Below are 27962 nucleotides of genomic sequence, written 5' to 3'. Positions count from 1 at the left end.
TTGATGTTTTTCTCCTGAACCTTAAGCTATTTTGTGGCACTGTATGCATGCCCCTTTTGTTACAAGAGATGTCCTACTTGATAAAGAAACGAAATGTTTTACATTGATTAGTTGACCCATCACACCTATTTAATCCTGTTTTAATAATTGATATCAACTTTGTAATGAATTGTTAAGGTATTTATTTATGTATTGTTGCTGCTTTTGTGATTTTTAAACTAAAATCGAATAAAGCTAATCTGACTGTCTGACTGAATAGCTTTCTACGACTAAAACAGACTTAAAATTTGTTTTGATTATTAATGTTGTTACTATTATCTTTGTTATTAATATTCACTCTATAACTCTTTCGGTTACACTTAAAATAATTGTCTTTCTATATTGACCTATTAGGAAAAATACATGAAAATCTTACAAGCCACTTTGCCTTAATACAAATGTAACAAAGTGATTTAAAATTATGTGTTTACCTTGTTGTGGAACGCTTCTTTTGTCAGCAATGAGTTGCAAACAAGCATGCATCACTGAAGAGAAAAAAGACAACATTTTGCTAAGAGAGATTGAGAGGAAAACATTAAAGAACCCACATTCTGCAATTAGGACACTTTCTCAGTTCGAAAATGTCATGCTATTACAAATCTATGAATCGTTTTGTCTGTGGAAGTAATTTTTTTCTGCAGGACTCCTCAGATGATGAAATTAGGATCAACCAGGAAAGGGTATACATGTAGACATTAAACTCTACATATAAAAATTATGGGCAGTACTACAATAAGTACCTTGGGGATGCAACGGGCGTTTGCACCCACTTTGTGCGCCCCTGGGGCACTTTTGTATTACAGAAGGGGGCGCAGATGCTTGTGCGTCCCCTTCAGTAATACCAAAAGTGCTGGTGCACTTAAAGCACCAGCACTACCTTCAGGAGGCATTCCCTCCTTTGCATAGGGGCGTGCTCTATGCAAATTAGGGAAATCCTTTGCCTCTGCGCCCGTGCCATATTACAGGTGCAGAGGTAAAGAAGTTCTCAGGGGGCCTTAAGAAGGACTTTCTTGGAATTTAAGAGGAAACACTGATAGACAAATTGAAAATCCATTGAAGGAGATATTTCATCAAGAAGGTGTCATGCAGAGAGGTGACTGACTGTTTTCTAGAAAAACATAAACTGAATGTTGTAGTAACATAATGCATCATGAGTGAAATGCTATTTAAGTATGCGCACTGAAAAGTAAGTTAAGAGATGCCCTGCATGACATTTCTATCGTTTTGTGGCTGCTGGTTGCCTCAGGGTTTGAGATATATGTCTTTTTTCCTTGACCATTTTATGGTATTATTCATTTGTACTTCAACAGATGAGTCACGTTACCACATTTCATGTTTATAATCTGAGGACCAAGGTCTGATTGTTTAGTTATTGTATGCACAATAATTTAGGAAGAGAGGGGGAGAGAAAGAGATAGAGAGATAGTGAGAGAGAGAGCAGTGTGTGATTGTGTATGTGTGTGTGTGTGTGTGCGTGTGTGTGTGTGTGTGTGCGCGTGCGTGCATGCATGCAGGGCCAGTTTTAGCACTGATGGTACCAGGTGGAACAATCTTTTTTGCCCCCGTGACCTCTTTCTGTACGGATTCCCTCACTGCCACCTTCAAACAGTGCCCATATTTCTCCACAGTGCCTCTCTCACAAGCATTTCATTTGCTTAAAAGCACTACTCATAGCAGTGTTGAGTGGCAGAGCACTTTACATCACACACATAATATACAGACAATAAATCATAACCGTGTAAAACAACTTATGCAAATTGGTGCATAAAACAATGAGGATTACAAAGTGTAGGAATCACATGTCATCCATACATAGGCCAAATATGTTTAAAGTGTATGGTTTGGAGAAGCACAAACTGAGGATTCAAAGTGTACCACAATGGTTGGGGTTTGTTTCACTAATAAGAATATATTTCTACCCAAAAGAACCCATTTTAGCAACAATAAGATATTTGAAAACTGGGGAAAAATCATAACATTCCCATCTATACTTTGCAGTTTGCCAGCAGCTCTCTGATGACAGTTCATAAGTCACTATGCCACAGTTAGAACGTAGCTTTTGAGGAGTAACCTATTACTGAGCTATCCACATAAAATACTGCATGATAAACGTTTTTTGCAGCAGGCGTATTAACCCTCTGGGCTAATTTATGATGAGTCAAAACTGCCACTAGACAAAACTCTAATCTCTCTCCAGCAGGAACTTCACCAAATTTACCTTGACATTTTTATTGTTGCCTAAAAACTTCTGGACAAACAAGGAAGTCTGCAAGAGGTGCTCTTAAACCTTTGATTTATTTCTAAATACAGTGCCTCCCAACTCAGAGTCAGCTGTGGCTCCAACAGTCACACTGCCCTAAAGGGGTGCGTGTGTGTGTGTGTCGTCTTCAGATTTGTAGTGCATAGCTGGATGGCACCCACTATCATTCACTCTCTTCATTTGTGGATGCAATTCGTATGAAGGAAACGTGCACTTACTGTGTTTGAGTGGCTGGTCAGTAAGCGGTTGCTTTGCAGGTGTGAGTCACGCTCTGTGGTTAGGATGCAATTACTGTTTTTAATATCTCTCTTCTTATCTTATAAACCCGTTGCTAACAGGAAATAGGTTTTACTGGTCGAGTGAACAAGACATTTTTTGGACAAAATAAACTTAAATTGAAAACAAAAATATTATAAAAAGAGTGATTATAGTGGAAGAGTATACAAGAAAATATATATCAATCATTAAACAAATATAAATAAAAAAGAATAGTAAATTAGGTCAAAGACCTATTTTTATTTTTGCCATTGAGATTTTACAGAATAACATACAGGCAACAGCTTTACATATATCAGACCCCCCAGGATATAGCGGCATGGATTCGTAAATTTAGCGGCACAAATATGGAAATTTAGCGGCATTTTTGCGGCACTTTATTTTACTCATTATCATTCATTTTCAGCCTTAAATCAATTGAAACTGTTTTAGCAGAGTATTCCACTTTGAATAGGCAACCTGGAATATGGAACAGAGGAAGCAGCCCACAGGTGAAGGCTGTTATTCCATGGAAATGCAATTCTCCATTTGCTTTAGCTCCCGGAGCTTGCCTGCCCCCCTCCCCCACTGTGGGGGGCGGGGGGGGCTGTGTTACCCCACTCTGTTGAAGTGGATTTGGGACTTAAAGGTAATTCAAATAAGCCAGTCATGGAAACACTAATCCACAACAACAATTTACACAGAGAGCATATGCACTTTAGTACTGATCAGCAGTGGTAAAGTGCCCAGAATAATAAAACCACACAAACATGGACAAAAACAGGAGGCACAAAAGCAAAAAGTCTGGGAATAAACCAGCTGAAAAATCCAGGTTTAATGCCCCTTGACTGCAGCCATTAGTTACACACAGTTTTCCTGTGCATCACATCATATATACAAACTGTATGTATTCCACCACACAGACATATCCTGTGTACAGACCTTTATTTATTTATTTATTTATTTATTTATGCGTTTTTATATAGCGCAGACTTTACCCGAAGGAGTCAGAGCGCACTATAAAATAGATATATTTAGACAACATGCTTCGATGTAGTCTGCTAGATTTTCTGAGAGGGTACATGGGAAAGCGAGTCGTATTTTCATGCCACTGTCTGCTGGGAGAAGCAGCTTTCTGTGGTGGAATACATACAGTGAGGTGTGACGTGCTGTACAAAAGAGACGCTTGTTTTACATGTTATCATTAACACTGTTGAAGTAAGTACCTCTAACAATGGTGCTTGTCTGCCTTCCTGGTTTTTACTCCTCTGCTTGTTGTCTGACGGCTGTGTGCACAGGGAAGTGATGCCAATTAATTAGCTGGTACCAGCGGTGTGAGTACTGTAGCTGTGAGGAAGTGCCAAAAATGGACACTTGTACCTTCCTTGATGGACTCAAGATACCTGGATTGACAACCCATCTTATTGCTTACCTGCTAGGCACCGGTAACCTTTATGTGTGTTTTTACAATGTCGGCCTTAGATTTGTTTCTTGCTTTATTTGGTCGTGTAGACGCTCATAACTAGGTTGGTGAAGCCTTTTCCAATTAGCAACGTGTGCCTTGTTTCATCAATAAGATATCTGTTTCCGTAAATAATTACTACGGATTTTGGCATCATGTACGACTGGTCTATACGTCTAATTTTGTTAGTGATTACGTTATTTTTAGTGATTGCAGTCTAGTTAGCAGCCGTAGGAGAGGCTGATGAAACATTAAGAAACCAAGCATGTGACACTAAGAGCTTTTTGGTAATTGAATACATTCTCCCTACACGGTGGTTGTCTCACCCGTGGTGTGTGTTTGAAATCTCGGGGAGCTGCAGCTGAAATTTGTGTTATCTGAAGGCCCAGAGTCCAGCACGTCAATTTAGTTAGATAGTTGCCATTACAAACCTGCAAAAGCTGTCACTTTGCTTTTTTGTTGCCAGTAAGGAGCTTGTCGCTTTTAGGAGACAGTTGAACATTTGTCATGAATCGTCACACAGCACGTGCACGAGACCTGTCGCGAGTCTTTTGTCTATTTCAACTTCTTTAACGGCTCCCGCACATGCAAGCTGTGGCTTAATAAAGCCACAGGTGTTTCATCTGCTCCCTGAGGCGAACATTACCCTGTGCATTCTGTGTCATTCTTAACACAGTGCTTGCAAGAATTTGTTGGCATTTTAAGGGAGACACAGATAAGCGGGACAGTAGGTCTGCTGCGCAGTGGAGATGAGCCTGCTCCAATTGTTCAGACCCCCCAGGATATAGCGGATGCCGCGATTTCTACAAAAGTGCCGATTTCGCGGGCACTTTTGTAAAAATCGCGGCATTTTTACCAAAGTGACGATTTCGCGGCAAACCGCGAAATCGCGAAATCGCGATATCCTGGAGGGCCTGATATATTCAGCCAACACAAAACTATTTACATGATATGTCTAATATTATTGAGAAATTCGAACACTGATGACACAAAACAGTTAGTTCATAGATATAATGCAAGCTGCCATATGAAAATAAATCATGTGACTGAGATACATTGGTAAATATATTGGGCTTATTCTTTACAGTTTAAATAATTACAACTATTATTGGTTTTATGTAAAATATGAGGAGGATTTATTTTCTCATTTAGGTACTAAAATTTACAACCTTATTCAATCATTGTTTGAACTGATATCCTTGCCATGGTCTTCCCACTAACGTTTTGCCTTCAGACCTCCCTTTTTTCCTGGCCTTATGTCTCTGCACACATTACCACTACTAACCAGTGCTAAAGATCTTATGCTCTCGCCTTAAAACATGTTAGATTTGCTTATACCCAACTGGCATATTTAATTTACTTATTAGTCTATTAAAGTGTTACTACATGTGCCCACAGTCTGTAAAATAAATGCTACTTGTTGGCCTGCAGCACTGATTGTTCCACCCACTTAAGTAGCCCTATCACCATGTCCCTGTCCTGCCTTTGCAGCTTGTGTGTGTGCTGTTCTAAACTGCCATTTCAACCTTGCAATGTAAACCTTTTGCTAGGCACAAACCTTTCTGTTTAGTACATATAAGTCACCCCTACGGGTAGACCCGAGGCAGGGTGTAATGTGTTTAAAACGTAGGACATGTACTTTTAAGTTTTACAAGTCCTGGTAGTGAAAAACTCTTATATTAATTTTTCACCACTGCAAGGCCTACCTCTCTCACAGGATAACATTGGAATTATCTTATTACCTTTTATAAGTGTCATTTTCAAATGGGAACAGGTAAGCAATACATGTTTGGTATCTGTGGAATTGGAAATTAAAATCCTAACTTATGGTGAATTTTTGAAATTACAATTTTGAAAATGCCACATTTAGAAAGTTGGCATTTTATTGGATTAGCCATTTAGTGCCTGAAGCCTGTTTCTGATCACATAACTGGATGTGGGTGATAGTTGGGCTTGTTTACTCCTCCTAAACAGCCACACACAATGGGGAGCTTAGGTGAGACTGGATGGGCCATCATTGGCAGGCTGGAAGGGTGGAGTTGGGCCCAGCACCACTTACACTTGAATGGGCGGTATCCTGTCTCCACACAAAGGGCTGCATGTCCCCTGTAGTTAGTCTGGAGCCAGGGCTAGGAAGGCAGGGTACCTGCGTGCCTCAAAGCCATGCCTCTAGAAGCTTCTCCCCACTTCAAAGGTACAACTGAGTATAAGTACTTATAGGAGGCTGGCTCTGTATATCAGGAATCAGTGAGAAATCTGCTCAGCTTCACGGTCAACTGGATGACCAACAATCTGTTGAAAGTGAATGCTGATAAAACGGAGGTGCTGGTGATCAGCAACAAAGAGGATCCCTGGTGTGACTTGTATTGGCCCCCTGAGTTGGGAACCACCCCTTCTCCCGGTGCTGTGGTAAAAAGCCTGGGGCTAAGGATCGATGCGGATCTCTGAATGGCCCCTCAAGTTTCTGCTGTCGTCGGATCTTGCATAGGTGTGTTGAGGCAACTACGTAAGCTAGTTCCCATCCTATCAGCCTCCACCCTGCAATCGATCGTATCTGCCACAGTCATCTCGAGACTTGACTATGGCAACGCTTTATATCTTGGCCTGCCACAGAAGCTGTTGAGGAAGCTGCAGGTAGTTCTCAACAATGCAGCTAGGCTGATCCACTCCCTGCCTAGAAATTCGCACGTAACCCCCTTGCTTCAGAAGTTGCACTGGCTCCCAGTGAAATTTCGAGTCCAGTTTAAATGTCTCTGTGTGGCCCATAAGGCACTCTTTGGGAAAGCCCCAGAGTACATCAAGCAACGTTTGAAGAGGTATGTTCCCGGGAGACCCTTGCGCTCAGGAACTACCACCAATCTGACTCAACCCAGGTTCAAACTAAAAACCAGAGGAGGCAGGGCACTGTCTGTGCTTCTCCCGCAACTGTGGAATGAGCTTCCGCCCACCCTGAAGGAGGAATCACAGCTACTACCCTTCAGAAAAAAACTGAAGACCCATCTATTCAGAAAGGCATTCATGACAGTTTAGGCGGTGGAACAGTTGAGGGTTCTATGAGTATCAGTGTGTTATGTTTTTCTGTTAAGCGCTTAGAGACCGGCGGTGATAGGCGCTATATAAATATTCCATAACATACTATACTAAAAAGAGGTATAATGTGCCCAAAGGTATGGCAGGGGTTAAAGTAGATAATACCTTACTCTCAATTTAGTGGTAGCTGGCCTGAGCAGTTAGGCTTATCAGAGGGTAGTCTGAATGCATTTGCTGTACACACCCATACAAGACAGGAACACACACTCAATGACTAACTCCAGACCAAGGTTTTGCAAAAATATTACTTTAGTTACTTTATTTTAGAAACCAATTTGCACTCAGTGACTGGTAAGTAATACTTTCAGTTATCGGCAATAGAAATACTTTACTGTCTTGGAAATACTCTGATATTGTCAATTCAGAACAGTTACATTTAGTACTGGTAAAAGTTAGACAGTTGTAGGTATTCACTAGAATGCAAAGCAGTCCTAAGGAAGGAAAACAGGATTATGAATTTGCAGGTAAGTACCCAACTTTCTTTTCCAGTCTTCAGGGTTTTAGACCGGCCCTGGGCAAGGGTCAGTTTCTGGTAGGCCTTGCACCGCCAGCTGTCCTAGGGCAGCTGGTTGCTGAGTTTGTTCAACCCAAGGGTAGTCAATAGAGACTGAGTTCAGTATCTATGCTGCAGCGGTTTATTCTGGCATAGATGTTTGCTCTTGCTGTCAGCAGAGAGCAATGGGGATTAAGGGGAATCAGTAGGCTGCCAATGCCAGGACCATTGTGGTTATCATCAGCGAGTCACTGTTGGTCAATGAGTGTCACCATCAGCCCAGCAGTCGCAGTCGTGGGTATAGAGAGGCGCAGGTGATGGAGGAGTTCTGCTGATGTGGGGCAGTCTTGGTGAGGCTGCTGTCCAGCTGCTGGGCTCTCTTCTGGCAGGGCAGAGTTGCGTTGACACAAGGGTTGGTACACTACCGCTGCGGTTTTAGGGATTGTTGTTGTAGTGGTGAGTTGAATCAATACAAGAGTCGGTCCTCAGCTACTGTGGTTCTTGTACCAGCAGACAAAGGCTACTACAGCCTCTAGCCCAAGGGGACGTTCTTGGATAATGGTTGAAGGCTGGAAGGTCTAAAGGGCGTCTTAAAGGCCTGGCAGGGTTTCTGGAGGACAGCATGTCCAGATGTTGAACCTGCTAGAGGCAGCGGGGTTCTTGCCAGGTTTTTACTGCAGTGGTTCAGTTCTTGGCCTTACAATGGTCTTCTTTGGTCCATCAAATCTGCAGAACAAGGTTCTGGGGAGCCCTTAAATGCAAAACTTGAGGGTGTTACTGAGGTCAGGGGGCAGCCAATGACAGTTGCCAATGGCAGCTGTACCCTTGGTTGACTACCCCCTTTGAGTGCCCCCTTTCTTTGGGGAGATGGGCAAATCCCTGTTGTTCAAGAAGAACAATTTATAAGAGAGGTGTTCACCTCAGCTCCTGGCAACCCTAGGAGTGTGCCAGGCTGAGGTGGACACTCCTACTCTGCTTACTAATTTCCCCACCTGTCCTGCCGGCAAACTTGGGCCTGGACAAGGGGGCGGGCATCTCCACAAGTTGGAGCTTCCCATATCAGCACACCACAAGGTGAGAGCAGTTGCTGTTCCTGCCAGGGGGTGGCGTGAAGCACCTCCACCCAGAGCAGGCTTTGTTTCTGACCTCCGAGAGCACAAAGGCTCCCACCTCATGAAGTGAGAAACCTGCCTGGTGTTGACTGGCTGGTGGGGACCAGTCAGCCAATACACTAAAGGTTGGTCATTTTTCAAGGGGAATCTCACAGATTCCCTATGAGTACATTTATTAATAAATGCAACACTGGTATCTGTGTGAGTTTACTATGCTGAGAAGTATGGTAACAAACTTCCCAGTTTTCAATAAAACCATCATGGAGTTGTGGAGTTCCTAATGACAACCTCCCAGCTCATGTACCCAAAACGGCTTCACTGCACTTATAATGTCTGTGAATGGCACATACACTGTAGGGGCATATTGTTCATGCACCTTTGGTATGGTGCACCCTGCTTTAGGGTTGTAAGGCCTGCTAGAGGGTAGACTTACCCATGCCACAGGCAGTGTTTGTGGGCATGACACACAGGAATTGGTGCCATGTTGACTCTTCAGTTTGGTCTGCACTAAACATGCAGTCTGAACTGGCAGTGTGTGGGTGTTAAGGTGAGGGGTTTCCGAGGGTGGTTTAATACAAGCTGCAGCCCTCAGAAGTCTTGATACCAGGGGTACCTTTTACAAGGGACTTACATGTGGCCCAGAGGTGTACCAATTGGGGAAACAATGGTACAGTTTAGGGAAAGAACACAGGTGTTGGGACCTGATTAGCAGGATCCCAACACACACTCAGTCGAAGTGCAGCAGAAATCTGGTAAAATGTTTGGGGGGGTACTGCAACAGAAACCAACTTTCCTACAGCACTCACCTTAGGTATCAACTCTTCAGTTCACTTCTGGACTGGTGGATACTCTGTCAGGAAGAAGTACAGCTGTGCTGCTTCAAGGATTGCCACTCTGCTGGACTGCTGCTCTGAGGGAGTGCTGCCTTGCTGACCTGTTTCCTACATCCCTATTGCCTGGGTGAGAAGGAAAGGACCTGCATTGCTTGAACTTAGAACCCAGTGACTTCAAAGGTTAGTTGGCTGGCCTCCTGATCTGAAGCCGCAGAGACATAACAGGCTTCCAATGATGCTGCATCTGCACCTGCACTCTGCCATCTGTAATTCTACCCTGCCAAGAGGTGCCACCACAGTCCTCGACCGTTACAGTTGGCTTAAAGTGCTCTGCCATCCTGTAGATATACGGTGTCTATAATTGTCACGTTAGTACAGAAGTTTTAAAGTGTCATGTCAGGGCGTGGCCAAGATGGCGAGGTGAGCGGACGCACTCTCCGCGAGCTCCTCCGACCTCCGGCCCCTGAGCCCTGAAAACGAGCTAATCTCCCCCCGGTTAGCGACAGTTTGGTGGCGGAACTGCTCATCTACCGACGACCCATCGCTGGACGGGACCTGGTGGGTAATTTGTGACTGGGGGCCTCGGAGAAGCGGCGGCTCCGAACGCGTGGCCTGACTGAGGCTCTCGCCGCGGTGTGGAGCCGAAGACATCAGACCCAACGCAGGGAGACGCTGGGCGCCTACACAACCCGATGCCTGGTCGACAGCTCCGGCAGACTCCCGAACGAGTGCAGGGTGGGAGTGACGCCTCGGAGCGTTTGAGAGCATTGACACCAGGGGCCCCACTGAGCCGGGGGCCGCCCTCACGCGAGGCCGGGGACACGGCCTACCTCCGGAGCTTCTGGTCTTCCGACCGCTGGCCGGGCCTTAGAGGGGCGACCGATCATCGCGCCATCTACGGAGATTACGCTGCAGCGGCTGCTGGTTGAAGAGTGCTGGACGGATCGTCTGGCGGTGGGGATTGACGACGGGGGCCGGGTGCCCCCTGGAGCTGGCCATTGCGAGGCCCCAAGACTGGATGTTTGCTCGCCCTGAACGCCAGTGGACGACGTTCCGGCGAGCTGAGGGTCCCTGCACCCGACGGAAGAGGACGGGAGAGGACCAGCTGAACCTCGGAGCGCAGCAACCGGAGTGAGGCCTTTACGCGAGGCCGAGGACGCGGCCTGCAGCGGGAGTGGACCGAGCCCTGTCCCGATCCGGAACCACCCTGTAAGGCGGCGGTTGGGACTGCTAAGGAAGCTGCACCCTCCGGTGCGCGGGCCTACGCGACCGGCGAGGCCGAGCTCTGTACCGGTAGGGAGGAGGCTCGACGACCACCTGGGAGAAGCTGCTGAAGTCGAGGAGGCCTACTCACCCGCACCGGGTCCCAACACAGGCTCCTCGCTGATCCCGACGAGACTGAAGACTCGATGCTGTGGAGCGGATTGCGGTTGAGGAGAGACTGTGACGGCACTGAGGTGCCGATAGACACTGCCCCGAGGCCTCGGCCCGCAAGGACGACGGATCTAACAGCCCCCACGACACCGAAGGGACCTGCCCACGAGAGAGGCACATTGCACCGTGAGGGCTGGGGACGCCACCCTTTCCGGATACTCACCATCGTGAGACCATCGGTTGCCCGGGGGCGCCCCTCGCTGGCGCCGACGCCTTCAAGATGGCGGGCAGCAGAGGGCCGAAGAAGGGGGACCGAACGTTGCCTGAAATGCTAAATAAGGGCCCCTTGAAACTGGACAAAGGGCACCAATCGCCAGGCTCCTCGAGAAGCCCGCTCGCTGCAGAGGATAGAGAACCCCCGGTCACCAGGTCCTTCCTCGAATCTCTATTTAGCTCCCTGCGCGATGACTTTCAAGCGCTTAAACAGGAGGTGGCCGGTGAAGTCAGAGAGGTGCGGCGTGAGGTGGACAGCCTTGGCGAAAGGGTAGCAACCATGGAGGGCGCCGGTCACACCAGGGACGAGGAGATTGAACATTTGCAGCAGGAGGTGCTACGTCTCCAGGATCAACAATTGGACCTTCAAGCGCAAAACGAAGATCTGGAGAACCGGTCCAGACGAAACAACATACGAGTCAGGGGTGTACCGTCCAAAGAAGAGGGTGAAGACATTGCCAGCTACTTGCAAAGTATGTTCAGAGAGGTGCTGGGAGAACCGGAAGACTTTCCCATCCGGATAGACAGGGCACATAGAGTGGGCCTAGCGAGGCGGGCCCCTGCGCCACTGCCGGACATTCTGGCCTTCCTGCCGGACTACCCACTTAAAGAGCGCATCATCCGCAAAGCGAGGAAGCACCAGTCGTTTTGCTTTCGGGGGCACCAGATCACTCTTTTCTAGGACCTGTCCACAATAACTCTTCAAAAACGCAGGTCTTTCAAAATTGCGGACTTTCTGAGAAGCCATGCAACACAGTACTCATGGGGACACCCCTTCCGGCTCATATTCCGATGGAATGGCACCCTGCATCAGCTAAGCTCCCTTCAGGACACATGTGAGGTGTTGGGCATCACCGCATCAGACGAAGACCCGCCGACACCTCGTCGTAGACGAGTCACCAGGGACGGCTGGCAGCGAATTCCGGACCGCCGACCTTTTGCCCCAGATGCCCGCCCAGACTCTCCCACCATCCGGTCCGGCATGGAGAGGGCCGTGCAGGAGGCGGCCAGCGGCGCCGCCACCAACAATGTGGCGCTCACAGCCTAAGAATTCTCCGGGGGGAGAGTGATGCAGCCTTCAGTGACGCAGGTTTGGGGTACCGGGGGGGGGGGCGGGGCGGACGGGAGTGCAGTGGCCGGACGTCCACTACAGTAACTTCCTACAGTCCTGTCCTTGAGGGCACGGACTGGGACTATGAGTACTTTGTCCTTGTTGAGGGGAGGGGGGGGCTGTTGGGGTTGGTATTGCTGCTTTGGGGATTTGGGGTTGTTGACGGGAGGGGGGTGCTGGGGGTGGAGGGTGGGAGGGCCGGGGGTTCGGGGAGGGTTGTCCAGTGCGCTGTCCAGGTTCTGATTGCTTCGAGGACGCTTAGATACTGTACCCCGCTCGCATGGGGACTTCTCGCTCTCCTTTACTCTTTACCCTATGCCTCCTGACACCTTTAAAGTGGTGACCCAGAATGTCAGGGGTCTGAATAACCCAGTTAAAAGGAAAGCGGTACTGTCACTCCTGGAGAACACGCATGCAGACGTGTGCCTCCTCCAAGAAACTCACCTGTTAGCACATGACACCCATAGGCTACGCTCACACAAATTTCCAACGCAATTTTTCTCTTCTTGTTCCACTAAGACAGCGGGGGTGGCGATTCTGGTGGCCAGACACTTTAAGGGGGACATCCTTCACAAACACTCAGAGCACAAGGGTCGGCTGTTAGCTTATCGGTTTAGGATCGGAGGAGTTACTTATACGGTGGGGTCCTTATACAGCCCTAATGATCAGCAGGACCGCTTCCTGCGATTAGCCATCGAGGAGATTACCGCCTCGCAGGATAAACACATTATCCTCGGCGGAGACTTTAACATGGTGTTTGACTCGGCATTAGACAGATCAGCGCAGCGGTTTCCGCAAGTCGGGGAATTCACCGCTGGATGCAAAGCTCGGCTGTAGTAGGTGGATCTACTTGACCTCTGGCGCCACATGCACCCTACAGACAGGGAGTACTCCTACTATTCCCACGCGCACAAGACTTATGCAAGGTTGGACCATCTCTTGGTCACGTCCCCGGTACGGGCGTTGGTCTCGGAATCAGATATGGGGGTGTTGTCACTGTCAGATCATGCCCCGGTCTCGGCCACTCTAAGCTTGCCCCCGGCGGTTACGCCCCCTAGAATTTGGCGCCTTCGTGACACCCTGCTCCACAGGAAGGTGGTGGTGGACCGCATTGAAGGCGTGATTCGGGAGTATTTGACCCATAACGATAACGCCGACACTGCCCGGGCGACGCAATGGGCCGCCTTGAAGGCGGTACTCAGGGGAGAATTTTTGGCGATCTCCTCGGCCGACAACGCAGAGCGTCGGACCAAGAGGGAGGAGCTCACTCAGAGGGTCCGCGAGCTTGAACAGATGCATCGTAGGACAGGGGCTCCTAGAATCTGGCGGCAGCTTAAGGTAGCGAGGAAACTCTTGGCGGCGCTGGATCTGGACCGCGCAGAGTATGCGGCCCTCCGCTTACGTCATACCTATTACACCAGTGGAGACCGATGTGGCAGACTACTGGCCAGCAGGCTCAGGGTGGCACACCAAAGTCAACTGGTGAAGGAGATCTCTGATCCATCGGGGACACTGGTGTCGGAGGACGCCCACATAGCGGAAGAATTCCGCAGGTTTTATGCGGACCTCTACGCCGGCAACCGTCCAGACGCTGTAGCCACGTCGGCATATCTGGCTTCAGTCACTCTTCCCTCCCTAGCCCCGTCACAAGCGGAACACCTGGATAGGGATATCCGTATAGAGGAGGTGATCTCGGCCATCGCCAGGCTTAAACACGGTAAAGCGCCGGGCCCGGATGGCTGCACCCGCTTTTCTATAAAACATTCTGCACCATACTGGTCCCGATTCTCACCCGCCTTTTTAACTCCTTCGCTGCTCCGGGAGCCATTCCATCAGACCTCCTGAGGGCCTCCATTACAGTTATACCCAAACCGGGGAAGGACCGGAAACTTTGCGGATCGTACAGGCCGATATCCCTTCTGAACGTGGATTTCAAATTATACACGGGAATTCTTGCGGCTCGCCTGGCTCCTCACCTGCCCAATCTCATCGACCCCGATCAAGCTGGGTTTGTCCCGGGGAGGCAGACGGTGGATAACACCAAGAGAATTGTCCACCTCCTGGAAAAGGCGTCCCGGATCCCCGGGGAGAGAATGCTGTTAGCGGTGGACGCCGAAAAGGCGTTCGACCGGGTGCATTGGCCCTATCTCGAACAGGTCCTGATAAAGGCGGGTTTAGGGGACAAGTTCCGAGCCATGATTCTTAATTGCTACAGGCTGCCGATGGCTGTGGTCCGCGTGAATGGGTATAACTCCAGGAGCTTTGATATCGAGAGGGGCACCATGCAGGGGTGCCCTCTGTCGCCCCTGCTCTTCGCCCTCTACATGGAGCCCTTTGCCCAAAGGGTCCATGACAACCCCGTAGTGACCGGGGTGCGGTTCGGAGGGTTTACACACGCTATCAGCTTATATGCGGATGATGTCATATTGTCGCTTGAGGAACCTCGGACGGCCCTACCGGGATGCATTGACGAGCTGACCTCCTTTGGCAAAGTTGCAGGGTTTAAAATGAATATGGGAAAGTCGGTGGCTTTAGACATCTCTCTAACACCGACCACTAGAACTCAATTGCAAGACCGATTCCCTATGCTTTGGTCTTCGGAAACGGTGCCCTACCTGGGGATTCAACTGGCCCCCACCTTACCAGCCATGGTGACGGTGAACTATACGACGCTGGGTGCAAAGATACGGGAGGAATTGGGACGCTGGAACCGCGGCACTTTATCCTGGCTAGGCAGGATTGCCGCTATCAAGATGACGGTCCTGCCCCAGGTGCTTTATCTGTTCCGGGCCTTGCCGCTCCAACCTCCGGTCGGGTGGATTCCACAATTGCAAGCAGACCTCTCGCACTTTATCTGGCACGGCAAAAAACCCAGAATGCGCAGGGCCCTCTCTATGTTGGCCCCAGAGGCAGGGGGATTGGGAATACCGGACCTCCGTAAATACTTCCAAGCTGCTCAGTTACGCTACCTGGTAGAGTGGAGCAGATGGGAGTCTGACAAGCACTGGCTCTTCCAGGACCAGGCTGTGGCGGGCCGGCCCCTCCAAGAGATCCCATTTCTACGTCGACCCCACCGCCCCAAGAATCTGTATGCTTCCTATGTCATGAGGGTGCCCCTGCGAGTCTGGGACACTACCAACCTTGCATACGATCTTACCTCGTTTCCATCTCCGCTCACGCCCTTAGTGGACAACCTGGACTTTACTCCGGGGATGGAGAAGGGAGCCTTCTCGCACTGGAGGCCGGCGGGGTGCCGCACCCTTTGTCACCTATATAGTCCAGAGGGAATTATCTCCTTCCAGCAGTTCCGGCAGGAGTTCTCCCTCCCCGAGGCCGAGAGACATCGCTACCTGCAGGCGCGTCATTGGGCACTTCAGCCGCAGGTACGGTAAGCGGCTGACAGACGGTTCTCCCCGTTTGAGCACTGGCTTATGACGCGGAAGTCAGATTCGAAATTAAGTACGGACCTCTATAAAATGCTACAGCCACCCTCCTCACACTTCTACAACCCAGGGAGGGAACGCTGGGAACGGGAACTAGGCAGGTCACTGAGTCATAAGGAATGGGAACAGATCTCCTACAGGGCAAGGCACTCCGCATGCCATATGGGCCTCACGGAGACACTAACAAAGGTTTCTACCTATTGGTATTACACGCCGGAATGGGTTCATGAGCTAGACCATAGCAAACAGGATACATGTTGGAGGGGGTGTGGACACAAGGGGACACTGACACACATTCTTTGGGACTGCCCTCTGCTAGGACCCTATTGGAAAGAGGTGCTGGATGAAATTGACACCCACTTTGGCATAGAATTACCACGCTTTCCTGCATACACCCTGTTAGGGCTCCCGAATAGACTGATGTACCCACTTAGGTCGCGCAGGGGCAGACAGATAGCCATCGCTCTGGGATCAGCGGTTCAGACTATTTTGCTGCACTGGCACACAGAAACTATACCTTCTATCACGGGCTGGCTCCATAGATTGTGGCATGTTCTTGGGATGGAGAAGCTGTCGCTCACGGTAGCAGGGGACGCTGAGCAATTTGCTGACATCTGGCAGCCGTTCCATTCCCTACTGCTCACAGAATTCAGAGAAATCACTTGTCCCAAGTACTTACGTCTTCTGCGGCTCACGGGCCCGATACCATAGACCTCTGACCCTAATTAGTCTGGGGACATACGCCACATGCGAGATGTGAATGAAGTGCGGAATTTGGGGCGGATCGGTGCACTGGACAGAGGGAGGGGGGAGGGGGGATGGGGCTTTGGGAGGGGGGGAATTGTTGGGGTGTTGGGAGGGAGTTTGGACTGGGACTGTTACGACATGTTGCTACGATGATTTCCATTCTCTACCGCAACGGACTGGCCTGCTGGAACTCTCGAACACTTCTTGAAGCACATAAGTGCGGCCTCTTCCGCTTTGATACGATGCATCATACCTTTGTATGTTTCCCATGTGTGTTGTGGTCATTTAATAAAAATACCTTAAACCTAAAGTGTCATGTTAGTTATAAACTGATAACCATATGCTGCTTATATGCTTGGAGAGGCAGTTACTGCAACCTACGGCAGTCACAAACAAACCTATTGTTCATTCTTGATGATGGCGTGGAATATCCACATTCAAGGATGGCTCGTGAAATTTAAACTTCTGTACTAACGTGACTATTACAGAGACTGTTACTATAAATTACGTTTTTTTAGTACAAACACAAATGTATAGAGGTATTTACATCTACCTTTATTTTCAGCATTTAGTACGACACATATGGTCGATACACTCCTAATCTATTTGGACTGCTAAGTCCATCTGCATAATTATTGAAGTAAGTGACAAATAGTTTCTTTTAGACACTTTATCTGTTTTGCACACCACTAGATATGATCTGTGGAAGTGAAGATCTTTTGACTCACTATGGATTTCGCTCTTTTCTAAATATGACACCAGTTTGCTTTGTCTTCTTTCACACAGGTGATATTCTATAAAATCTGTTTAAAGTGTAGATGGTAACAGTTATTCTTTCCATGTTCTTTTCAAGGGTCAAACATTTTTTATTAAAAGTCCTGAAGATAGTCTAGTGGACACAAGCCTAAATAAGACCAAAACCTTGACAATCACACCTCTTTCTTTTTATTAATGTTAGAATCATTTTAGAAAAGGTGGCCACAATAGTTACTAGGAAGAACATTCATCTGTGTATAGTCAAAACTTCCGGTTTCATTGTGCTACATAATGATTATGTACCCTTTTACAAAAATCTTCCTTGCAATAATATAAAATGCTTTTGAAAATATACACCTGTGTTTCTATCCTTATCTTCTGTTTATGTAGGATTATTACATGTTGAAATAATTGCAAATGTTCTTTTGATACAACCATTTAAATACAAGCAAATTGAGCTAGCCTGTCAAGATTGAATTAATGAATTGGTTTAAATATATACTGAAGTAAATCCCTTATAGGTACCCTTACCTGCTAATACTACTTGACCAAGCCGTCAAGGGTAGATTGGGTTTCCCATTGTTGTTGATATCTCCTGCCCAGGAGGCCTCTGATGATTGGTTCTAATGGAGCAATTTGTGTTCTCCGCTGTAGCATAGATTCCTGCTTAGCTCATGTGCGAGATTTATGTACTGAGGTGTATTGCCTTAAATCACCTGGTGTTAATGTTAGATACAAGTCATGAGTATCACTGCTGACAATCCTCATGGGAAATTTGATTGGTTGCTGGGAACACATTGTGTTTAACTAAGCCACAATCTGCTGGGCTGAATAGAGATACATTGTCTGGAAAATGAATGATTGTGGGTGGGGAAATAAAAGCTCTGTGTTTCCCAAAAAGGAGAGCATTGCAGCACAATTCAGTCAGAAAACCAGAAAATAAATAAAGGGATACTGGTCAGTTTTTGGAATGGACTTTTAAAAAGTATTACATGGGGGCTCTTAAACATAACAAGCAGTTCAGAGAGATACCTTGCTCTTTTCTATTCATGGATACGGTGACCCAGTAAACAGTATGAATTATGGCATAGCACGATCTAGTTTGTTAAGAAGAATCAGCAAAACAACAGCAGCATTCAATTAACAGCATACCGCACCTGTTGCAAGTCAATAACTTGATTACAAAGTTCAGAAAGTTGGGATCCGTGGCGGCGGCAAAACAAGATGGCTACTCCGTAAATACCTCCGTGACACCCATAACATTGAAGTTTACAGAGGGGCACTCAACTGAGCTCATGCGGCAGGTCGGGCATGGGAATGGACATCGGAAGCACCCGGGAGCAGATAGGCAAGATTTTAGACATTAAATCGGTCTAATTCTCTGGTTTTATTCTCCTTTGCTCCCGGGGCGCTCCGAGTCCCGGCCACCATTTTGAGAGTCTGAACTCTCATTTTCCTCAGCAGATGTAACATTTGAAATAACCATATTGCAGCCAGACAGCATTGTTTTGTCATTATGGGAATCTCCATAGAATTACTCAGCACTGAGGCACTGTGGCGTTCTTGACTGACGTGATATTGCATTTTCTGCATTGAGGAATCTTTTTTCTTTTTTTGAGGAGACCTGTCTCTACTTGAACTGTGTTCTAATTTATAAAGATGTCTGTAAGCAGATTTGAAAGGCCCAGGAGTGAGAAGGCTTTTGCATAACTATTATACGATCAAAGTAACAGATGGTGGAGCTTTGCCTCCCACTTCTGGAAAGTTCTATTTTTGGCAAACATTTTGTTTTCACTTCAAGAGTCGCCTCGATGGGAAGACTTTTTACCTCAAATCGGATAGGACTATAATTTTGCAATGACCTTTCTCTACTTTTAGAGCTTATATCTAAGCACTCAGAGATAAGCTTCCTTTTTTTCCTTTTAAGAATATCCTTATTAAGTGTCTGAGTTTCTCCTGTCTGCCACAAAAATGGATTTTGCATATTCAAATAAATCACAAGAATCTTCTTGTTCCTGTGCTACGGGCCGTACAGAAACTGCTAGTAACGCCAATAAAAGGGCAAAAAGAAATCCTTCTTCCACAAATAAATCACCTCTACACTTGCCTTAGAGGATGTAATGGAAGAATAGAGAAATACCCATCCATTTATGGCAGATACCACTGCAACACTCCAAAGAATTGAAGAGAAATGGTCTGATTTGGATTTAAGTCTCACTGACGTCGAACAAAGAATTAGTGATGCGCAGGATGATGTCGATAAAGTGAATGTCTTATCTAAAGAGGTTGATCACTTGAAAAAACACAACAGAGGATTTGGAAAATAGAAATAGGCATAGCAACCTAAGAGTTTATGGTATTCCAGAAGGATCCAAAGGCAATGACATGATTTCTTTTTTGAAGATCCATATCCCACAAATTGTTGGTTTATCAAAATCTGAGCGCACAGGATAGGTCCTCGCATCGCAGAAGCCTCAGATAGACCACGAGGAATCATTGCCTATTTTCTTTCATATTCTGACTTAATGGTGAGTCTTGCTGCAGCCAAACAACATAAAAAGATGCTTTGGTCAGGTCACAAAATCTTGTTTAGTCAAGGTGTTTCAAAACCCACAGCCAATCGCCGGAAACAATTTCTGGACCTCAGACCTATGCTCCGATCTATGACTGCTCCTTATGGCCCTATTCATACATGTTTTTTTAAAGTTACATATAAAGAAAGAACAATGACCTTTGAGGATCCTGTGGAACTTAAGAACTTTATACATATGCATGAAGCAGAAGAGATGGAATAAGTAAAACCTAATTGCTCTTTTCTCTTGTTTTTTTTACAGGTTCTCATTCGTATTGTATCTGATATTGTCTCTGTTCCCATCGTACATCAGTTCCGTTGTCCATGCTTCATTTGGTTACATTGTCTTCCCAATGTATGGTAAGTCCCCTCGCGCAGTGTATGTTCAGCTCCTTTCTCATTAATATGGTACCTCCATTATTTGCTGATATTTCAGTAGTCTATTATTCGTGTCACTCATTGGAGCAGTGTCTGTCCTTTTTCCCCCCCCTTTCATCTGTATTGTCCTATCTATCTCTGATCACTATGGCTAAAGCCCTTAGGCTTTTTGTCATTTCTTTAAATATATTTCTCAGTGAAGACTATCTTCTCGTTTTTTTCTCCTATTTTTTCTCCAAATTCTTACCTCTGCTCTTTTTCTCCTTTCTTTCCCCCCTTTTTACAATCTACTATGGCAAGCTATTTCATTTCTAATGTGGTTCTTGTTGTCTTTTACTTTTCCCTATTTGAACGGATTGATCCTAGTAAGTATGTTGGATATTTTGTTCACTTTTTTATTTTTTTCCTCACATTTTCTCAATTCTCTTACTTAAATATCAACTTTATGTGTGTCAGTTTTTACGTATACTCAGACCTGTATTGTCTGCAATTAATTCTGTTTTGGTTGACTAAGTCATGCATATATTCTAGTACTCATTTATGACATGTTAAAGGTTTTACAATTTTATTCTTGAAATGTTCTTATCTTTATCCACATGAGTAACTTACGTGTGGTGTCATGGAATGTTAAAGGTAATCGTAACCAGGTTAAAAAACAAAGAGTTTTGACTCACTTGTCAAGCTTGAACTGTCAAATTGCTTTGTTACAAGAAACACATGTTAAGGAACAAGACATTAATTCTATTAAGAGACAATGGGTTGGTAATGTCTTCAGTTTGTGTATACACAATGAAGGCTCTCAAAAAACTTTTTCAGTGCCTGGAGGGTAGAGAGGAGACTGGGTCGGAGTCACACCTCCCACATGAAATCACAACGCCACAAAAATTACTCCAACTGACCGGTCAGTTGGAGTATTTTTTGTGGTGTAATGTCTTCAGTTCCCTGCTGTGCAAAACAAAGATGGCATTCTTATTTTGTTTTATAAATCGCCAAATATTCAAAGATGATGCTGGAAGATGGCTTCTCCTAGAAGTGATCATAAATAATACAACATTTATGATTTGCGATATATATGGGCCAAATGGAGTAGACCTAACATTCTGGAATAACTTTTCTTCTATGTTATCCACTCATGCCTCAGAAAATTTGATAGTTGGTGGTGATTGCAGTCAACTTATGGACCCATCTTTAGACCGTAAGTCACAGACTAAATTTGTCCCCTCTCAAATGCATAAAATCTTCCACAAAGGCATTTCTGCTAGAGGGTTGCGTGATGTCTGGAGAGCACTTCACCCTGATGTTTTGGAATTTACTTCCTTTTCTCCCATTCATAGGTCTCATTCCAGAATAAATTATGTATTTTTTACCCAACACACTCTTGAATTGTTAACACATGCAGAAATAGGATCAATTCTTATTTCTGATCATGCACCTGTTATTGTTATTTTGATTATCCCAATCCCATTTCCTCCACTCGTAGATGGAGATTTAATCATTCCCTTTTATTGGCTTTTCAGTTTACAGAACAATTCACAACCTTTATACAGGAATATTTCATAAAAAACCTTTCCTCAGATACACAGATGAATTTTGTTTGGGACGCTTTCAATGCCACTGCAAGAGGTTTTATAATTGATTATGTAGCTAGAAAAAGAAAAGACTTTTTAAAGGTTCTAAGCAACTCTTAAATTTGATTAAGATCTTGGAACACAAGTATTTTTTCTCTAATAACAACGATACATTATCTAAACGTATTAAGTCTAAGTTGCAATACCACAAATAATCTTGAGATGATGTTTGTGGTACCCTACTTTGATTTGATGCAAAAATGTATGGAGGTCGTAACAAAGCTGGTAAATCTTTGGCAAGTGACCTGAAAATTAAAAAAACGAAATCTAAGATTGTTGCTAACACTGATCCCTCTGGGGTCCGGCATATTAGTGACTCAAACATTTTAGAATGTTTTACTGATTATTATACAAGCCTATATACCCGTGTTGGACTTGGCCCTTTGTGCAGGGTCATCCCTGAACTTTTTGCATTCCTCCTCTATTTTTTCTGCCCTATTGTTGGCAGTTTTATGACTCTGGGCACTTTACCACTGCTTATCAGTGCTAAAGTGCATATGCTCTCCCTGTTGTAAATTGATGTATGAATTAGTGATTACATGATTGGCTTGTTTGGTTTACTTGTCAGACCCCAGTATAGTGCACTGTGTGCCCAGGGCTTGTAATTCCAATTGCTGCTGGGGGGCCTGCAGCACTGGTTGTGCCACCCACAGAGGCAGCCTTCTAAAATGTGTCTAAGGTCTGCCATTACAGAGCCTGCGTGCAGTCTGGTACTGTCATGCTGACTGGGCAAGTGCACCCACTAGCCAGTCCCAAAACCTTCCCTTCTCTTCATACCAGTCATCCCTATGGTAGGCCCAAGGGCAGTGTGCATTGTAAGTATAAGGTAGGACAAGTCCTGATGTGTGCGGCATGTCCTAATAGTGAATTGCAGCCATATTCGTTTTTCACTATTGCAAGGCTACCTGTTCTCCATAGGCCAGAATGGGCTGCTAGAGTTATTACATTTTATAATCCTAACTGTCTCAGAGAACATGGTAGTAATTCAAGTTTAGTATGCCTGAACTCAAAATAATAAAATACATCTTTTAGTGCAGTTGGTTTTAATATTCTGTGTTTGCAAATACCACTTTTAGAAAGTAGGGATTTGCTTGTATAACCATTCAAACCTGCCTCTGCTAGGTTGTGTATTCCTATATCTGGTTTTGTGACAGGGCTGGGGAATTCCAGGAGATAGGCTGAGTCACCCGGTGGTGTATAGAGAGATCTGCATCCAGATGAGAGGGAGGAGTTGCACCTGAACCTTGAATAGGGCTGTGCCTGCCTTCCACAATGCTGGCTCCACCTCCTGGAGAGCGGCTGATGTCTCTCCCCCGTACACTGAAAGAAGAGAAGGAGTCCTGTAAACAAAGTGCTCCAGGACTGTACTTGCCTTCCACAATGCAGGCTCCACCTCCTGTCGGGCGTCTGATGTACTTGCCCTGCACTGTGAAAGGAAAGGAGAAGTCTGGTAAACAGAGTGCTTCAGCACTGGTTTTGACTGGGCAAAGGCCCCTCTCCCCTCAGAGAACAAAGGATTTTGGGGTATAAATATTGGGCCCATGATCCCATGAAATTAGATCACTTTTGGATTACAAGAAGAAACCTTTACTGAGGAGAGGAACCTGAAGAAACTGAGGCGAGACTATTCCCAAGCTGGAGTGCTGCTTGGGGGATTGGCCTGCAGTGGTTGCCTTACTGCCAAAGGAAGGAGAAAGGAACTTTGTGTACTTTACTTTCAACTTGTGAAGGATCTCCAAGGGCTTGGAAAAGAGCTTGCCTTCTGCTGAAGTCTCAGGGACAACAGACTTCAACCCCCAGTTCCCCAGACTTCTTTTGGAAGTGCTTGCTGCTGTTTTGGGCCTTCTGAGGAACTGCGTGTCGCAAGGAGCTGGAAGCGCAACCCAACGAAAAGAAACGTGTCGCAGTCGCTGTGCCTGCTGTCGCAACTCCGAAGCAGGGTGTCGCCACTGGAACTGTCGCACTGCACCGCATCGGAGAGAAGCGTGCCGCAACGAAGGGGAAGCGTGTCGCCGTTGCTGCTGCTGTCGCAACTCCGAAGGAGGGTGTCGTCGTTGTAGCTGTCGCATTGCACCGCATCAAGAGAAGAGTCTCGCAACGAGGTCGGAGCCTGTCACCGTCGATGTGCCTGCTGTCGCAACTCCAAGGGAGGGTGTCGCCGCTGGAACTGTCACACTGCACCACATCGAAGAAAAGCGCCTCGCATCCCCAAGAAGCGAGCCGCCGTCGGAGCTGCTGCCATCTTATCGTGGATGTCGCCGCTGTAGTTGTCGCATCGTGCGGAAGCTTCACGCATCGTGGGAGAAGAGTATCGCAAGTGGATCTGCTGCCGTCGCATTGCGGAACAAGGGTGTCGCCGCTGCAGTCCACGCATCAAACCGAGAACTTCTCGCATCCCCTAGAAGCATGCCACATCTGGAAGATCTTCACGTCTTTATTTCTTTGTATCTGAACTTTGCCTTATTTCCCTGGCTGCGACATTGCTTGTCGTGAAAGCGCAACGCAACCTAAGGTAGATTGACACAAAGTGTTGCATCTAAGAACTGAACTGAACTAAGCTTAACCTACCATCTTAAAGTAACAAGTATTGTGTATTTTTTGTCGTTCATGGTCTTGTGGTAACTCTATATAAAGTCTACTTATTTTTTATATAAAACCTGAGTGGTGCCCATTTGTAGTGTTGTCACTGGGTTACTGTATGTGGTCACAACTGCTTAATTTACAACGCCTCTGAGATAAGACCTTGATGCTCGTGCCAAGCTACGAAGGGGGTGAGCAGGGGATATTTTAGGAGTGTAATCCCCTTATCCTGAGTAGAGGAGTGGGTCCCTATTTGTCACACGTACCTACCTGTGCCAACTAGAGACCCCCAAATCTAACACCTCGGAATCATTTCCCTGCACTGAACAACTAGATACTTTTTTCCAATCAATCCCAAAAGACCCTAATAAAAGTGTAGACTTATCTTCCCTAGATACACCTTTATCTGAACAAGAATTATTAATTGCCATAGATCAGCTTCTCAAAAAAAAAAACACCTGGGACTGATGACTTTACTTTACGCTTTTATTTACACTTTAGACACCTTGCAATTCCTAAGCTAGTATCTCTTGTTAATCATTTTTTGAATGCCAGTTCACTCAGGCCATGTTATGTTTAATCCCTAAAAAAGATAAAGACCTTTCTCAGTGTAGCAATTATAGACCTATCCCATTGATTAATACGGGTTGTAAGATTTTCGCTAAATGTATGGCCCTTCGGATTAACTCTGTTATTCCTGATGTAGTAGACATGCATCAGCCCGGTTTTGTGAAGGGAAGATCCATTGCAGACAACTCAAGAACTTTTCTTAATATTATTCATTTAGCGGCTAAACTTAACTCTCCATTAGCTGCCAAAACACTAGATGCCGAGAAGGCTTTCAATCGAGCTGAACTGGGATTTTATGTTTGGTGCATTGAAATGGTATGATTTTAGTGCCCTTTTATCCAATACATTACGTTATTATATTCAAATCCTTCTACATCTATTTGGGTCAAGGGTAAACAATCCAAATACTTCTCCCTACACAGAGGTACTAGGCAGGGTTGCCCATTGTCTCCCCTATTAGTCATCGTAGCATTGGAACCCTTTTTGAAAACAATTCGAAGATCCCCAATTTTTCCTGGTTTTCAGTTCCAAAATTTGAATATAAAGTACACTGCGTATGCAGATGATATTTTATTGTATGTATCTAACCCCTCTACGTCTCTCCCGGAATTCTTTCCATTGGTGAATACTTACTCCGTTGTCTCAGGTTATAAATTGAATATTGATAAATCAGAAATATTACAGCTGAATAAATACTGTCTCCCTCATATGTTTAAGGACTCTAGTTTCAAATGGAGTTCAAAAGGTTTTAAATGCCTAGGCAATCTTTATACTATTAATATTAAGGACACTATTAAAATCAACAGGAATCACATTATGCCTAAAGTTAATGCACTAATAGATGGTTGGTCTCCCCTTTTTCTTTCCTGGTGGGGTAGGATAGGCACAATTAAAATGAGGTTATTACCTATTGTTAATTTTTACTTATCAATGCTCCCTATTTCTCTCCCACTGAATTTCTTTAAAACCATTAACCATTCCTTAATTAAATTTTTATGGAGCAAACATAAACCCTGCATTGCTTTAGCTCGACTTCAACAACAAAAAGACCTCGGCTGGATTACTTTTCCTAATATTAGAACATATCATTCCGCTTTCGCATTGCAACACATTTGGGTTTCCCTTTCTGAGAATCACATAGACACAGCCACAGTTTGAGGTCAATTGGAACATGCACAATTCTCTCCTTTTACTTTCAAGGACGATTCGTATCACTCAACCCCCAAAAGGTCTAATCTCCCCCATACTTACCCATTCTATTGCTATTAGCAAACCTTTGATCACTTCCTCAAACTCCATTTCTAAAAATATTTCACAAACCCCAATATGGTATAACATAAAGATTAAATTAAATAAAAGGATTCTTGAGTGGAAAGAATGTATTAACAAAGGCATTATTGTCATCGGGCAACTTTTCTCTAATGGCACTTTATTTGATTTTTCTGAGATACAGGGAAAATTTCATATATGCCTCTCAATTTCCACTTCTTAGACCTCTCCTTCTTATATATATCTCCCAGCAAACTCTTACAGCTACAGACATACAGCCCTCTATCTCCTTAATAGATTTTTCTGCACAACTGAAGGCTTCCAACATATACAAGGTATTGCTTGGTTCCTCTAAAAAGTGTTCAAAGCATAAAATAGAACTTGTGTGGGAATTAGAATTACATAAAGAATTTTCAGCTCAGACTTGGAAATCGATATGGTCCAAGATTTATACCTCGTCCTCATCAGCGAGCACAACACAAACATCATATTATTTCTTTAACAGATTATTTATCACACCCACAAGCTTGTATACATATTCACCTAATATTAATTGTTGGTCATGTACGCATGATAAGAGTGATCTTGTCCATATGTTTTTTAAATTCCCTCTTGTTAAAAAGTTCTGGTTACAGATTTGGCATAAACTGAATGATATTTTATCTGTGTCTATCCCTTTTGATGTTACACACATCTTTTTGGGCAGTACCTCGCCCCTTTGGACTTCTCACTGTTTGGTTGGAAAATGTGTTGACTTATTGTTTGCCTTAGGTCTTCAAATAATTACCGCTAATTGGAGGGATACAGCTAAAGTTTCTTATATGGCATGGTGGAACCTGTTATGTTATCATCACCATTTATATCGAGCTCATGCCACATCTATTCCTTTAAAAATTAAAAAAGATTTACTTTGGTCACCTCTTACTTCATTTTTATCCATATACATGAATCAACCCAACTCTAAAGTTTGTAACTACAAACCTCCTTAAAATATAATGGTTTAATTATCATCTGTTTATAATACTACATAGATGTTAGACACTTGCTGGTTCAACCATATAGTACATTATATTTTCCCTTTTACTTTCCCTTCTTATTCCCATGCCTTGGCTTTGTCTCTTCCTTCTCTTCTTTTCTTGTCTTACCTTTCCTTTTACCTTTATAAAAAAGATTAAAATGCATTTTTTTTAGTTACGTATTACAATTCAAGATCTTCAAGTCCATACTTACATAATATAAGATGTTTAATTTGCCAATCTTTTAAAGGTTTATTATCTTCTCTTTATTATCAGATTGTTATATTGTACCTTAGTGCTTGCTCTTACATTTACTTGGATTGTTCTTCAAACCAGTATTTTTGTTCGATCTGATTGCACATTGTTCATATTTATTTCTCAATAAAGCATTATTAAACTTAAAAAAAATAGAAAGTTCAGAAAGTTGATGTTACTAAATCCACACATTGGGTGACCAAACATTTGTAAATGATAAACAAGGACAAGATATAAAAGATGTCTCGAGCATCAAAGCTGGACAAAATATGCCTTAATGAAGACTCTTGAGGATGCTCCAGTCGCTGCTGTGATGGTAAAACTATGTATCAAGTCTATCTGTGGAAACCACCTGCCCCTATTTTATATCAGCCCCTCTACTCAATAGAGTCTAACAATTTAACATAACAAGTCATGAGACTTTTTTCATTGCTCATGGAACCCCT

The 27962-nt window shown here is 45.0% G+C and overlaps 1 protein-coding gene across 2 annotated transcripts in view; it reads right to left on the bottom strand.

The window, feature by feature from the left end:
- The window catches only part of TNFSF13B (TNF superfamily member 13b), a 112338-nt gene that overhangs the window by 74864 nt on the left and 9512 nt on the right, over positions 1 to 27962 (bottom strand). For both annotated transcript variants that reach the window (XM_078658255.1, XM_078658256.1), the window contains exon 3: positions 471 to 524. In XM_078658255.1, coding sequence (XP_078514381.1) covers positions 471 to 524 — 54 coding nt within the window. The remainder of the gene's footprint in view (positions 1 to 470; positions 525 to 27962) is intronic.

The sequence above is a fragment of the Lissotriton helveticus genome, chromosome 8, assembly GCF_964261635.1.
Source record: "Lissotriton helveticus chromosome 8, aLisHel1.1, whole genome shotgun sequence".
NCBI classification, from domain to species: Eukaryota; Metazoa; Chordata; class Amphibia; order Caudata; family Salamandridae; genus Lissotriton; species Lissotriton helveticus.
This window is presented reverse-complemented; position numbering and strand designations above follow the sequence as displayed.